Below are 13,642 nucleotides of genomic sequence, written 5' to 3' on the forward strand. Positions count from 1 at the left end.
AGGAGAGGCCCGCGTACCGCAAAAAAAAAAAAAAAAAAGGGCAGAAAACCTAAACAGACATTTTACCAAGGAAGATACACAGATGGCCTAGAGGCACATGAAAAGATGCTCAACATCACTAATTATTAGAGAAATGCAAATCAAAACTACAATGAGCTATCACCTCATGCTGGTCAGAATGGCCATTATCAAAAAAGCTAGAAACAATAAGTGCTGGAAAGGGTGTGGTGAAAAGGGAACCCTCCTGCACTGTTGGTGGGAAAGTGTATTGATACAACCACTATGGAAAACAGTATGGAGGTTCCTTAAAAAACTAAAAATAGAACTACCATATGACACAGCGATCCCACTACTGGGCATATACCCAGAGAAAAACCATAATTCAAAAAGACACATGCACCCCAATGTTCACAGCAGCACTATTTACAATAGCCAGCTCATGGAAGCAACCTACATATCCATCAACAGAGGGATGGATAAAGGAGATGTGGTACATATATACAATGGAATATTACTCAACCATAAAAAGGAATGAAATTAGGTCATTTGTAGAGACGTGGATGGACCTAGAGACTGTCATTCAGAATGAAGTAAGTCAGAAAGAGAAAAACAAATATTGTATATTATCACATATATGTGGGATCTAGAAAAATGGTATAGATGACCTTAACTGCCAAGCAGAAATAGAGACACAGATGTAGAGAAAAAATGTATGGACATTAAGGGGGAAAGGGGCGGGGTGGGAGGAATTGGGAGATTGGGACTGACATATATACACTATTGATACTACGTATAAAGTAGACAACTGATGGGAACATACTGTATAACACAGGGAACTCTACTTAATGCACTGTAGTGTCCTAAATGGAGGGAATATATGTATATGTATGGCTGATTCATTTTGCTGTGCAGTAGAAGCTAACAACATTGTAAAGGAATTATACTCCAATAAAAATTAATTAATAAAAATGGTACTATAATCATTCTTTGAAATATTTGGCAGCAGACAAAAAGAAAATTATCAGAACACTTAGTGCAGGTACCCTTCTAAATACTTAGGCACATTAACGTAATTCTCACCCTATAAAGAAGGTATTATCGTCAAGCCATTTTATAGATAAAGAATAGAAAAATTAAGAAACTTGCCCAAAGTTCATTGGGCCAATGGTGATCCTGGGGTTTGAACCCAGGGAGCAGTCATCCTGGCTGCAGAGCCCATGCTCTAAGTCATTATGCTATTTCACCACTTGATGATGAGATGGTCCTATAAATATCAACAAATTTATCAGACCTAACATTTAGTTGCAGCCCTTCACATGGCAGGCACTGTTTTTAATAGGTGACATGTATTATCTCATTTTGTCCTCATGACAACTCTTTCAGGAAGGAAGATACTAACTTCTAAAATCTCCCCTTTACAAAGGAGACAATCAAAGCACTGAGAGGTTAAGTAACCTGCCCAAGGTCACACAGCTAAGAAGCAGTAGAGACAAGATTCAAACCTAAGTAATCAGGTTCCAGAGCCCATGCTCTCAACCCCTCTGCCCTAAGTCAATAAATCACAACAGTATGAGAAATACAGTTCAAACAAATTAAAAAACCCACAAAATAATGTGTTTTCTAGAAGTACATGTGTAAGCATATATTAGAATAAGTACTCAAATGTGAAGTAGAAAAATGCAACCACAAAGCTGAATTTGTGATATAAAATATATACTAACTTAAAGAAAACCAGGTCTCTGCATCTCCACATACATAGAGAACTGTCTGGAATGATATTTAGTACCCTGATGAGTCGTCATCTGGGAGGCAAGGGCTGGAGCCAGCTCCAGGAGTGGGGCTGGCTGTCTAAGGGGACTTGAGACCTATCTGTAATGTTCTAATTCTTTTTACAAGAAGTGTATATTCGTGTATTATGCATAATTAAAAATTAATAATGCCCCAAATAGTCTACATGGATATATACTAAAATGGTACCAAGGACCATTTCTGGGTGGTGAGATTTTCTTAGTTCTTTTCTATAATTTATAAATTTTCTACCAAGAGAAAATATATGACTTCAGAAATCAAGGCGGGGGAGGAAGGAAGGGAGCAAAAAGAAACAAATGTATCGTTATTGCCCCAAGATGATGTCCCCAACTTCTCCTCCTGGTCGTCTCCAGTTTGTTCTCCCAGACCCACCACGATGTCCTGGTCCCCAGCCCCTTCCCCCAGAACAGCTTACTCCCCACTCACTGCTCTCTGAGTCCCACAGTGGTGCAGACTACATTGCCCCGTTTTGGATGGATATGTGGGCTTGGCCATGAACTTCTCCAGGGTGGGCCCTCCGTGCTGGCCTCTGACCTCCCTGCAGGCTTCACTCCAAGTCCTGGTCCATGGGCATCAATCAGTGTTGATGGAATTTACATTGTTCAGAGTCCTTCAAAATAGAAGAGGAGAGGATCCTTCATGTCCACCTTTCCCTCCCCACCTGGGACCCCCTGTGAATTCCAAGGGTCTTCTGACTACCCCTCCCACCCCCATGTGCCTCCAAGGGTGCATTGCCAAGTCCACTGAGCACCTACTATGTGCCAGACACTGTTCTGGGCACTGGGACTGGCCCACAGTGACATGCCCAGTAAATGGCAAAGACAAGGATTGACCCCAGACTTCAGATGCCATATCTGATACTGACCCCAGATCCTCAGACCCCAGACCCATCAGTGATTAAATTCATGGTTTTGTCAGAGTCCCCACAGCACTCACAGTTAATTGCTCCAATGTGGTTATTCTAAAGTCTACAGCAATTTACTTCACAGCTGCCCTTCACTGTTCTTGGTTCTTCCTTGACAGAATAAACACTTAAGGTAATAAGCAGAAGAAATGAGGGAATATAGGTCAGATCTCATCTGAACCTATAAAGCTAAGATGGGGATTATTATATTATTTCATGGGCTAAGTAAAAAAAAATACGCATTTAAAACTATAATTATAAGACATCTTTCATGATAAATATATAATGGCTTATGAATGGTTTCCTTCAAATAATATCCCTGTTTCCAAAGAGATAGAACTTTAATTCACATGTTTGCTTGTCTGACTTTCTTATGTACACACCCTGCCAATTAACATCTGCAGAAAGCAAGGATTTTTCCGTTAGTATAGTCCCTGACCCCAGGGAATGTGCATTCTGTTAGGGGAAGTTAGAAAATGACAGGTGCTCAGGAAAAAAATAAAGCTGGGAAGGGGGATGGGGCAGGTTTCTGAGGGGGAGAGGATGAGACTTGAAGGAGATGAGAGAGGGAGCCACTGACAAAGCATCCCAGGCACAGGGGACCAGAAGTGTAAAGGCCCTGAGGCAGAACATTTTTGACAGTCCTGAGGTACAGGACTAGGCAAATGGAACTGGTGGGAGGGAGTCATGTAGGGCCTTGTAAGCCAACATAAGTACTTTGGTTTCTACTTCAAGAGAAGGGGTGAGGCATTGGAGGGTTTGGAACAGAAGATGACATGTTCTACCAGGATTAGTTCAGTAGCTGTGTTAGGAACAGACCAAAGTTCTAGCTGCAGTCACTTGAATTCTCTTGAAGCCTCTTGAAACACTGTTGTTATTGCTATTAAGTATTATTCATATTAATAACAGTTGTGGAACTTGGCTTCTCTCCAAGACTGAGCTCTGAATAACCACTTTCTCTGGGCCCAGAGGGACAGGGAGGCGGCACAAACCTGGAAACCGAGTTTTGGGATTATTCACCATCCTCAAGGTCAGCCAGCACTCAAAGTCACCATAGCAACAGCTCCGACACTTTCTGACACTGAGGTCCACAGCCCTCCGTGCTGCTAACAGTCGCTGCAGGGCCCTGCCTTGGGCTTAGTGTATTGCTTTGTTTCTTCTGTCAGACAAATTTGGAAAATACTGCTTTAATACAAGATGTTCCCATTTTATGGCATCCTAAATATGTCTGATTATCTCCAATTGTACTATGAAATTCTCAAAAACATCTTCACAAAATGAATTCAACTGTGCCTGACTATAACTTATAAATGCATTCCAAATAGGACTTTTGGTAGTAGGGAAATTGGGGACAAAGTCAATGTCCTAAAAATTCAAACTAAGGCTTTAGAAAAAAGGGGGGGGGGTCACTGCTTATAGAAGTTCATGCTAACCCCGAATTGTTTTCCCAAGGGCCTCTCTGTCATCTGTGAACTTAGAACTACTTTCTAGGATCTGAACAATGCAAGTCTGATTATCTTAACTTTTTGATGCGCTGGTTGGTTGACCAGTAAGACTAAATTGGGATTTCCCGCAGTGTGCAATGAACTAAATTACCACCAGGTGGCAGCAGACATCCAGTAAAAGTCAATCCCTTTTTAAACTGTAGTCCTCAGACTTGCAGATATGAACCAAAGAGCTGAGATCTATGGCATTGGGAGGGGGAGTACTTAGAATTCTGGGTAACCATAGATAAATTATGTTGCTGATTTTTAAAAAACGTATCCAGCTTTCAACGTACCTATGATCCTCTGCCCCCCAACCCCTTCCCCCGGGGACTTACTAGATAAATGAACCAGTTCTCAAATGGGGATTATTTTGCGCCCCAGGGGACGTTTGGCAATATCTGAAAATATTTTTGGTTGTCACACTGGGGGAGTACTACTGGCATAGGGTAGGTGGAGGCCAGGGATGCTGCTAAACACCCTGCAATGCACAGGACGGCTCCCACAACGAAGAATTATCTGACCCAAAATGTCAGTACTGAGCTTGAGACACCCTGGATTACACAACAAAGTCCTGCTTCTGATGAAGTGAGACTGGGCTCCCTGGGTCTCTGCTTTTCTGTAGCCTGGCCCCCTGTCCAGGGAGGAATCACTCAGAGATTGTCAGGGACCCCCTGGCTTCATCTCTGCCAAAGGCTCATACGCCTCCAGAGACAGGAGGCTGACCATCTCCTGGGCAGCCTGTCCACTGAGGGAGCTCTCACGTCAGGGGTCACAGGGCGGGGAGTTTGCCCAGCACACGTTGAAGCTCCTCCCACCCAGCAGACGCGCCCCGCCCCTTCCCAACCCTGCTCCGTCTGTGCCACCAGCTCACCCGTTCCGAGCAAAGTTGGCCCAAAATTTCATCACCATCTTGCTGAGATTGGTCTCCTCTTCTGAGGCACCATCTGTGGGGAGGAGACAAAGCCATTGCCACTCAAAGTGTGGCTCAGGGGCAGCAGCAGCCCTTGAGAACTTGTTAGAAGTTCAGAAACGGAGCCCTTACTCCAGACCTACTGAGTCAAAACCGCATTTTAAGAAGATCTTGGGTAATTCAAGTTCACTTTAAGCTTGACAGTTAGGGACCTACGTCGGGCTCAGTGATTGACTGTAGTCAATCCATAAACTGGCTGCCTTGGTCTTCTGTGCCCACCCTCCTGCCCCTCCAGCCTCAGGGTCGCAGGGCCACACCCCAGGGTTTCTGCTACAGTAACTCCACCTCCCAGGATGCTCTCCTTTGGATCTCTTCTCAATCTCCTACACCCACACACATTTTCATAGAATCTGAAAAATGACCAAGCTGCAAGGTCCCCAAAGAGTCACCCAACCAGAAAATGCCCAGAGGCACTGCCATGTACAGCCCTGGGGGGTGTCACACACAAGTTGCCGGTGATTGCTGAGGGTTAAGACATTGAAGACATCTGTGAAAAGTTTTTCATGGGAACATATGTATATGTATAACTGATTCACTTTGTTGTAAAGCAGAAACTAACACACCGTTGTAATGCAATTATACTCCAATAAAGATGTTTAAAAAAATAAATAAATAAAAATAAAAAAATAAAATAAATAAAATAAAAATTCTATGAGTAAAGAAAAAGAAAAAAATATTATACTCTTAAATGTGTGAAAATATTAAAAGATATGAGTTTTAGATAGATAGATAGATAGATGGTTGGATAGACAGACACATATTAGTCCTGATTCAAGGTTAAGAGCAATTCTAACCTTACTCTCACGTACCTTCTGATATGCTCTTGTGAGTGCGAAGTGAGTGGTGGCATTCTAGCCCTGAGCAGGGCCCTGCAGGTGACCCACCTCCTGTCTTACTGATGCCCAGGTCTGCATTCTTAGAGTGACCGTGGATGAGGGCGCAAGGATACACATTCTCCACCATGCACATTAGAGCAAGAGAAAGGTTGGGACTCTTTGTCCTTCAACACTGTTATGGTGAATTCAGGAAACTAAGACCTGGAGAGAAGGAGGAACTTGCCCAAGGCCACCAAACCAAGACTTGAACCCAGACCCCCTAACTCCAAGTCTGTAGTCACCAAAGGGCCATCACCTTTCAAAAATGGAGCTCCGAAGACCGAGAAGAGCTCATCCCCATGGTTCCCTATCACCGTCTTGGGTTTCATGGCTGATGAGAAGCTTGGGCGATACTGGAACTCATACATGTAAGTGGGGCCTCCGGCATCTGGAAGACATGGATTATGCACAGTTCACTTCAGCAGATGCACACCTGGATGGTATCAAGGGCTCCAGAGGTGGGTGGGAGGGGCGCTGTGAGCAATCAGGAGATTGGGGGCATGCCTGGTCCTGAGTGAACGACAATATTAACAGAAGTTGCCCATTGTGAGAACCAACTGTGTGCCAGACCCTGTGTGTCCCCGCAGGAAGCCCCTGGTTATCAGCATAACAGAGAAAAACAGTTTGGGAAAAGTTCTATGACTTGCTTAAGGGTGTACTGGAGGTGGAGGTGGAACTGGACTTGAGCCAGGTGTTGAATGAATGAATGGATGAATGAATGAATGTTGAAACTTTGGGGAAATTGATTCAAAATAACTATCGTTATAGAGGCATTGGGTCAATACATATAAACCTCTTTGCCTCTTGATGCATTCACACACCAGAGCATCTAGATACATAGTTTATGTACACAGAAATACCACGACATTTCATTGCTAACAGGTTAGTCTTCATTCCCTTGGAGAATACCTGCAGCCTGACAGGTGCCTTCTATTATGCCCATTTTTGAGCGCTTCTGGTGTTTTTCACATGTATTCCAAGAAGAGTGAAGTAAATCCAAGTTGCTGGTCTGAAAGTGCAGATCTTTAAATACAAGCCTATGCAGAAAGGGGACAGTCCATTCCTTGTGTCTCGGGAAACCACAATTCAGCATTTCCTTTTTCTCTGTCATCTCCAGCTCAGTACTGACATTTCGGGTCAGATAATTCTTCGTTGTGGGAGCCTCACAGTGGAAGTTTCTAGTCCAGCCATTCCCCAACAGGGCATTTTTAGGAATGTAAACAAGATGAGAGGGTAGGTGGGTCCAGGGGACACAGAGTTGATGACAGAGAGCACTGGACTGGGAGTTGGGGGAACAGGTTCTGTGTGCTCTGATTGGTCCTCCTCCCTGTGCTATCCAGGCAACACTCTGTCCCTCTCCTGGCCTCAGCAGGGTAAATGCAAGGAGTTACTATGACTTCACAAGAGAGAATTCTTTCATTCATATGCAACTGGAGCTTAAAGACTTAAAACCTATAATCAAGAAACCAAAGGTCCTTACCTCTCTGGGGTCTCCATGTAAATCAAGAGGGAAAAATTTCTGTGAAGACAAAGGCAGAGGTTGTAGGTGAGAAGTCTTCCTGAGAGAAAAGCTGATCCTGTGAGCTGTGCATCAAAGGTATCAAGTCCTCCCTCCTGGTGCCACCCTGGTTGGGCTGAAAGGAAGTGGGCAGGGCACCAGCTCCCCTGGGCGTGAGCACAGGGTGGAGGTATGGGACGGGGGAGGGGAGCTCTGGAGAGGATTGTTGCTTGTGCCTGCCCTGCCCTCCACCCATCTCCTCTTCTTGTTCCTCCAGGCAAAAACACCCCAATTTTCCTTTGGGGGACTCCCTCTTCCCCAGTCTCACGCCACGATTCCAGGCATCTATATGTGACCTGAGGTGCACCATCTCCCTGAAGACAAGGATTACTTCAGGGATGGACATGTGCCCATGTCAGTTCAATAGAGTTTACCCAAAACTTTTGCTGGAATTATTGGGAAAGAGGGTTTCTAAGCAGATAGGATGTAAGTCTAGAATACTGTTGTTGTCTAACCTCCCCAGGGGACAAATCTGCCTGAGAGTGAAGCCAACACAGGAGGTAAAAAGCTGAGGGATAGAGACAGAGTCTTAATAATATCATATGTGCATCTGGATCTGGACATGCCTGAAGCCATCAACTCCTGGACTTTTCAGTTAGTTACCTGAAGATTCTGTTACAAACTATCCCTTTCTCTTCTCAAGTCACTTCGAGATGAGTTTTCTCCTCCTGCATTAGAAAATCCTGACTCAAACAAGCTCACTGAAATTCACCCCACCCCACGCTTCCCTTTGTTGTGAGTTCACCAAGACTGTGTTGATTTTATTGTGACACTGTAGCTAACAGGCCTGACCAGTATGCAGGAAGTCCCAGTAAGGGTCCCTCCATTATGGGTTGTAGCCCCGCAATCCAGGTGTGTGTGTGTGTGTGCGCGCGTGCACCCGCGTGTGTTATTGGCGAGAGAGGATAATCATGGAAACACTTCCACGTGATCTCAGAAGATCTCAGAAGGATAACATGGACTCTTAGGTTCTCTGGATTCTCCCAAAGTTACTGACTCTCCCCTTATAAGCGGATCTCTTTCTATGAATTTGCCCATGGAGAATTGCTGAAATAAATTTATCTCTTTCCAGGCATCAGAAAACAGTTGTGTTTTTATCTTTGAACACATTGGTCACCTTATTTGAGCCTGAGAAACCAGGATCCAAGGCTACACTGGACTTAACCCATGGAAATAGAGCAGAGTCCAGTGCTAGAGGCTGGCCGCTGGGGGTCCAGGAGCATCCTCAGGGGTCCAGGGTCCAGAAAGAGAGGCCAGGCACTCGGGCTACTCCAATAGTTCCCACTGGCTCTAAATGTGTTGATCTCTGGGTATCTGTTGTGCTGTAGCTTCCTGTGATGACCCACTACCATAGCCATCCACCAATCCTGAAATGTCACCTTCTCTGTGAAGCATCCCTGCTTACTATAATGAATGCGTCCCCTCTCTGTATTCCCACCACACTTAATCCACTAAGTATATGGGCGTGTTTCTCCTTGAATAGTTCCTTATGAGCAGGAACTATATCCAGTTATGTCTGCATCACCCACTCTGTTACCTCCCCCCCATACACTTAGCAAAGACGAATGGGTGGATGGAATTAGTCAATACTTGGAGTATGGGTGAATTGGGGGGATAAGTGGATAGATGGATGATAGCTAGCAGATTAGGTGATGGATGGATCGTTGATTTTAGAGAGATGGATGATGAAATACAGATATATGAATGATTGATAGCAGATGAATGAATGTTATAGGTAAATTGATATTAGATTGATGAAAAGATACTGATGAATTGGATTCATTGGTGGATGGACAGATGTATAATAAGATGATGAATGAATGGATGGATGAATAGGTGGATGGATGGTTGGATGGATGAATGGGTAGATAAATGATTATGTGAGAATCACTATTGAGGCAGACATGCAGAAAATCTAGAAAATTGGGCCACCACTGGATTATAATTGAGGTGGTTTCTAAATTAACCAAGACAGTTGTGACAACCTTTCTGAAAAGCTTTGTTCTAAATAACCCCATTCCCCAAAATTCAGGATGGTAATCACCTCTGAGAATGTGTAATGTTTAATTTCTTAAAAATCTATCAGATTCCACTTATATGAATGAATCTAGGATGGGCAAATTCATAGACAGAAAGTACATTAGAGGTTTCCAGAGACTGGGGGGAAGGGGAGAAAGTAGAGTTACTGCTTAAAGAGGTAGGGATTTTTTGTTTGGGATGATGAAAATTTTTGGAAATAGTGGTGATGGTTGCACAGTACTATGAATGAAATTAATGCCATTGAATTGTACACTTAAAATGATTAAAATGTTAAATTGTATGTGACATATATATATATTTACAATAAAGAAAAGTTATATATAAAAAGCTATCAGAAAACAATATTGGAAAAAGTAAGTTTTGATAGATATAAGGAGTTATTACACAGTTGTTCATTACATTATTATTACTATATTTAAAATAAATTTATTTACCTTTGGCTGCGTTGGGTCTTCGTTGCCGCGCGCGGGCTTTCTCTAGTTGCTGTGAGCAGGGGCTACTCTTCCTTGCAGTGCACGGGCTTCTCATTGAGGTGGCTTCTCCTGCTGCAGAGTAGGGGCTCTAGGCGTGCAGGCTTCAGTAGTTGTGGCACGCGGGCTCAGTAGTTGTGGCTCGCGAGCTCTAGAGCGCAGGCTCAGTAGTTCTGGTGCGTGGGCTTAGTCGCTCCGTGGCATGTGGGATATTCCTGGACCAGGGCTTGAACCCATGTCCCCTGCATTGGCAGGCGGATTCTTAACCACTGCGCCACCAGGGAAGCCCCATTACGTTATTTTTTGTCTTTGCTAACATCTGAGATATTCCATAATAAAAAAGAAAGACGGAAATTCCCCAGTCAGATCCAGAGCTCTGACACTGCTCTTGAGAGGTGAGAAACTGTCCCAGGTAGTTTTTCCAGGGCAAGGGGACAGCTGAAATGATGAAGCCTGGGGCCATGTTTACAGGACGGGGAGCTTGTGTGGCCATGAGAGTGGATGTACTCACCATCTTCAGCGTTATCTCCAAGAGCTCGCCCTCTGTCTTCTGGCACAGGCAGTGAACGAGGACAGCCAAGGTGGTGTTTTTACACCCAGCAAAGACAGCAATTTTCTGCAGAGATCACAGGTGACAGCAAAATTCAGGAGTCCTGTCTCTTCCCTCCATCAATAAAGAGGTGTTCTGTTCCAACCTCAATTTCTAAAGTCAACACATGGTAGCAGAAGATACTCTAGACCAGTATGTCCTGGATCCCAGACGTGCCAATTAATACTCCTCAGCCTCTGCTGCCTTATCTCTGTTCAAGTAGACATAATGATCTCAAAGCTGAGCATCTAAAGAGAGGCAGCATGGAGTGGGGTTTAAGAGCATGGAATCCAGAATCCCACTAATTTCAAATCTTGGCTCACCCAATTAATAGCCTTTTGGCCTCAGAGTAGACACTTGCAAAGTGCAGCCAGAGGGGAAGATGCAGGAGAGAAGTCAGGCTCCATGATGGCGGGACCATGGAGAGTGCACATGGGCTGCCCAGAGCCTGGTCCAGTGTCTGACACACAATCAATGCTCAGTATGTATTTGGTGAAAAATTAAATAAAAAGGCACATGAAGAAGTAGAGGGGAGAGAGAGAGAGAGAGAGAGAGAGAGAGAGAGCAAGAGAGAGAGAGCGCAAGAATATGAGTATTGGATTCTTCATTCTGCCAATTTCTGGTCCTGTTTAATAGCAAAATCCAGCACCATTTCTGCGAGTCTTGGATTCTTCATTCTGCCAATTTCTGGTCCTGTTTAATAGCAAAATCCAGCACCATTTCTGCCACCTTTGTTTCCTTTAAATAAACTCCCCCTTCTTGACTTAAGCCTGATCAATGGGTTTCTGCTGTTAATAGCCAAAGAATTCTGAAAAACAGTCTCAACAGTTTTTTAAATTCTTGGTGTCTTATCTCCTCTCCTCCTGCTTAGCAGTCAGTCCCTTTAAGTCTGGGTGCTGCCCCCACCCGTCCACCTAACCAACTCTCAGAGCCCAATGAAAACGCTCCACATCAATGACTCCAGCGCATACTCCTCAGCAGAGCCTCCCTGTTGCTCACACTTCCTTGGCTTCCTAACACTCTCCAAATAAAGACAAAGTCCTCACCAGGTCCTATGCAGCATGGCCCTGCTGATGGCCCCATCCTCACTTCACTCCAGGTTCCATCTGTTCTTTCTGCTCTGGCCACAGCAGCTTTTCTCGCTCTCTCTCACTTGAGATACCTGCTCCTGCCACAGGACATTTGCACAGACTGTTCCCTCTTCCTGGATATTCTTTTCTTACCAAGTAATTTACTGCTCATCCTTCTCATCTCAACTCGTTAATCTTTTTTTTTCATGAAGCCTTTCCTGATAACCTCCCCCTATCCACTGGACTAAGCACTCCTTTTGGATTCTGTTATGACATCAGGTATCTCTCCTCTATTGCTCTTGTCACAATTGATATTTTATAAGTTGTGTAATTATGTAATCATTAATCTGTCTCTTCCCTGAGAATAGAAGCTAGATGTCAGGCTGTACCAAAACTATCTGTTGAATGAATGAATGAAGCAATGAATGAATTCTCAGGAACCCACCCCAGTCACAAGCCCCCAGGGAGGAACCACTCCAGGCCCACAAGGTATAAATGAGTTCACCAGACATCAGACCCTGAGAGAGGCAAGACACAATGATAGTCCACCAGACACGTCCAGCCCAGCTCCCCTCCCTTAAGACATATGGTCAGTGGACCGTGCCTGGGGCTGGCAGTCCAGAGTCACGAGCTGGAGTCCGGCTCTGCCCTGATCACTCGCTGACCTTGGCGAGTGCTTCCGCTCTCTGCCCCAGTTTGCTCAGCGGTAGAAGGTGGAGGTGGGATGAGGTGTGTCCTTGCCCTCCCTGCTCAGCCACCCTCACTTCTGTGATTCTTTGAGGATGTCAGCCGGCTCCCACAGCAAGAAAGACCCCTGACAACTCCAGGAGAGCAGAGCAAAGGGTGTGGGGACAGTCCAGTGTGAGACCTACCTTAGCTGCGGCCTTCACGTCCTTCTTGACCAGGACAGAAGTGAGGGCCACACCACTCTCAGAGATGGCCCAGTGGAAGAGATTCTTGACCAGGGAGATAACACCTGGGAGGAGGGTGGCGAGAAAGGGAGTTTATGCTCATGGGGAGGGGTCTTCAAGAGCTACCCCCATTCACAGCCCTGTCCTGGGCTGTTCCCCTGGAGACCATGGGGCCTGGCTTCTGCAAGAAAACCTCAGCTGGAAGGAGCCAGGAGCAGAGGGAAGGACAAAACAGGAAGTGTGTGGCACACACTGATTATTACAATCAAAGTATCTGAAAGGCAGCTCAGCCATTCCTAGCAACACTTTAAAGCACAGTTCTGATTCCCCATTTCCATTACTCAGCATTTATCCTGGACTTCCCTCGTGGTGCAGTGGTTAAGAATCTGCCTGCCAATGCAGGAGATATGGGCTCGAGCCCTGTTCCGGGAAGATCCCACATGCTCCCACGTGGAGCAACTAAGTCCGTGTGCCACAACTACTGAGCCCGTGTGCCACAACTACTGATGCGTGCACCTAGAGCCCGTGCTCCACAACAAGAGAAGCCACCACAATGAGAAGCCTGCGCACCGCAACGAAGAGTAGCCCCCGCTCGCTGCAACTAGAGAAAAGCCCGCGCACAGCAACAAAGCCCCAACGCAGCTAAAATAAATAAATTAATTAATTAATTTTAAAAAAAGAATTTATCCTATAGAAAATGAACATGGAGGTACACAACAGTTTCTAAGAATGCTCATGTTGTTTATAGTAGTAAAAATTGGAAATAACCCAAGGTTCCAATATTATGAGATTAGGTAAATAAACTATTTTTCATTCTTACAATGGAATACTTCTTGACTTCTTAACTAATCAGTTAACAGCTGATTTCTCAGCAGAAACTCTACAAGCCAGAAGGGAGTGGCATGATATACTTAAAGTGATGAAAGGGAAGAACCTACAACCAAGATTACTCTACCCAG

The 13,642-nt window shown here is 44.8% G+C and overlaps 1 protein-coding gene across 1 annotated transcript in view; it reads right to left on the minus strand.

Moving 5' to 3' along the window:
• The window catches only part of LOC112065195 (liver carboxylesterase 1-like), a 37,686-nt gene that overhangs the window by 5,627 nt on the left and 18,417 nt on the right, over positions 1 to 13,642 (minus strand). The window contains exons 6-14 of the mRNA XM_055078910.1: positions 12,645 to 12,728; positions 10,625 to 10,729; positions 7,526 to 7,564; positions 6,955 to 7,054; positions 6,302 to 6,433; positions 5,072 to 5,144; positions 3,706 to 3,872; positions 2,746 to 2,824; positions 2,236 to 2,419 (exon numbers count right to left, since the gene is read on the minus strand). Of these exons, the coding sequence (XP_054934885.1) occupies positions 3,851 to 3,872; positions 5,072 to 5,144; positions 6,302 to 6,433; positions 6,955 to 7,054; positions 7,526 to 7,564; positions 10,625 to 10,729; positions 12,645 to 12,728 (555 nt within the window). The 3' untranslated portion in view covers positions 2,236 to 2,419; positions 2,746 to 2,824; positions 3,706 to 3,850. The remainder of the gene's footprint in view (positions 1 to 2,235; positions 2,420 to 2,745; positions 2,825 to 3,705; positions 3,873 to 5,071; positions 5,145 to 6,301; positions 6,434 to 6,954; positions 7,055 to 7,525; positions 7,565 to 10,624; positions 10,730 to 12,644; positions 12,729 to 13,642) is intronic.

This window comes from Physeter macrocephalus, chromosome 17 (assembly GCF_002837175.3).
Source record: "Physeter macrocephalus isolate SW-GA chromosome 17, ASM283717v5, whole genome shotgun sequence".
In the NCBI taxonomy this organism is placed as follows: domain Eukaryota; kingdom Metazoa; phylum Chordata; class Mammalia; order Artiodactyla; family Physeteridae; genus Physeter; species Physeter macrocephalus.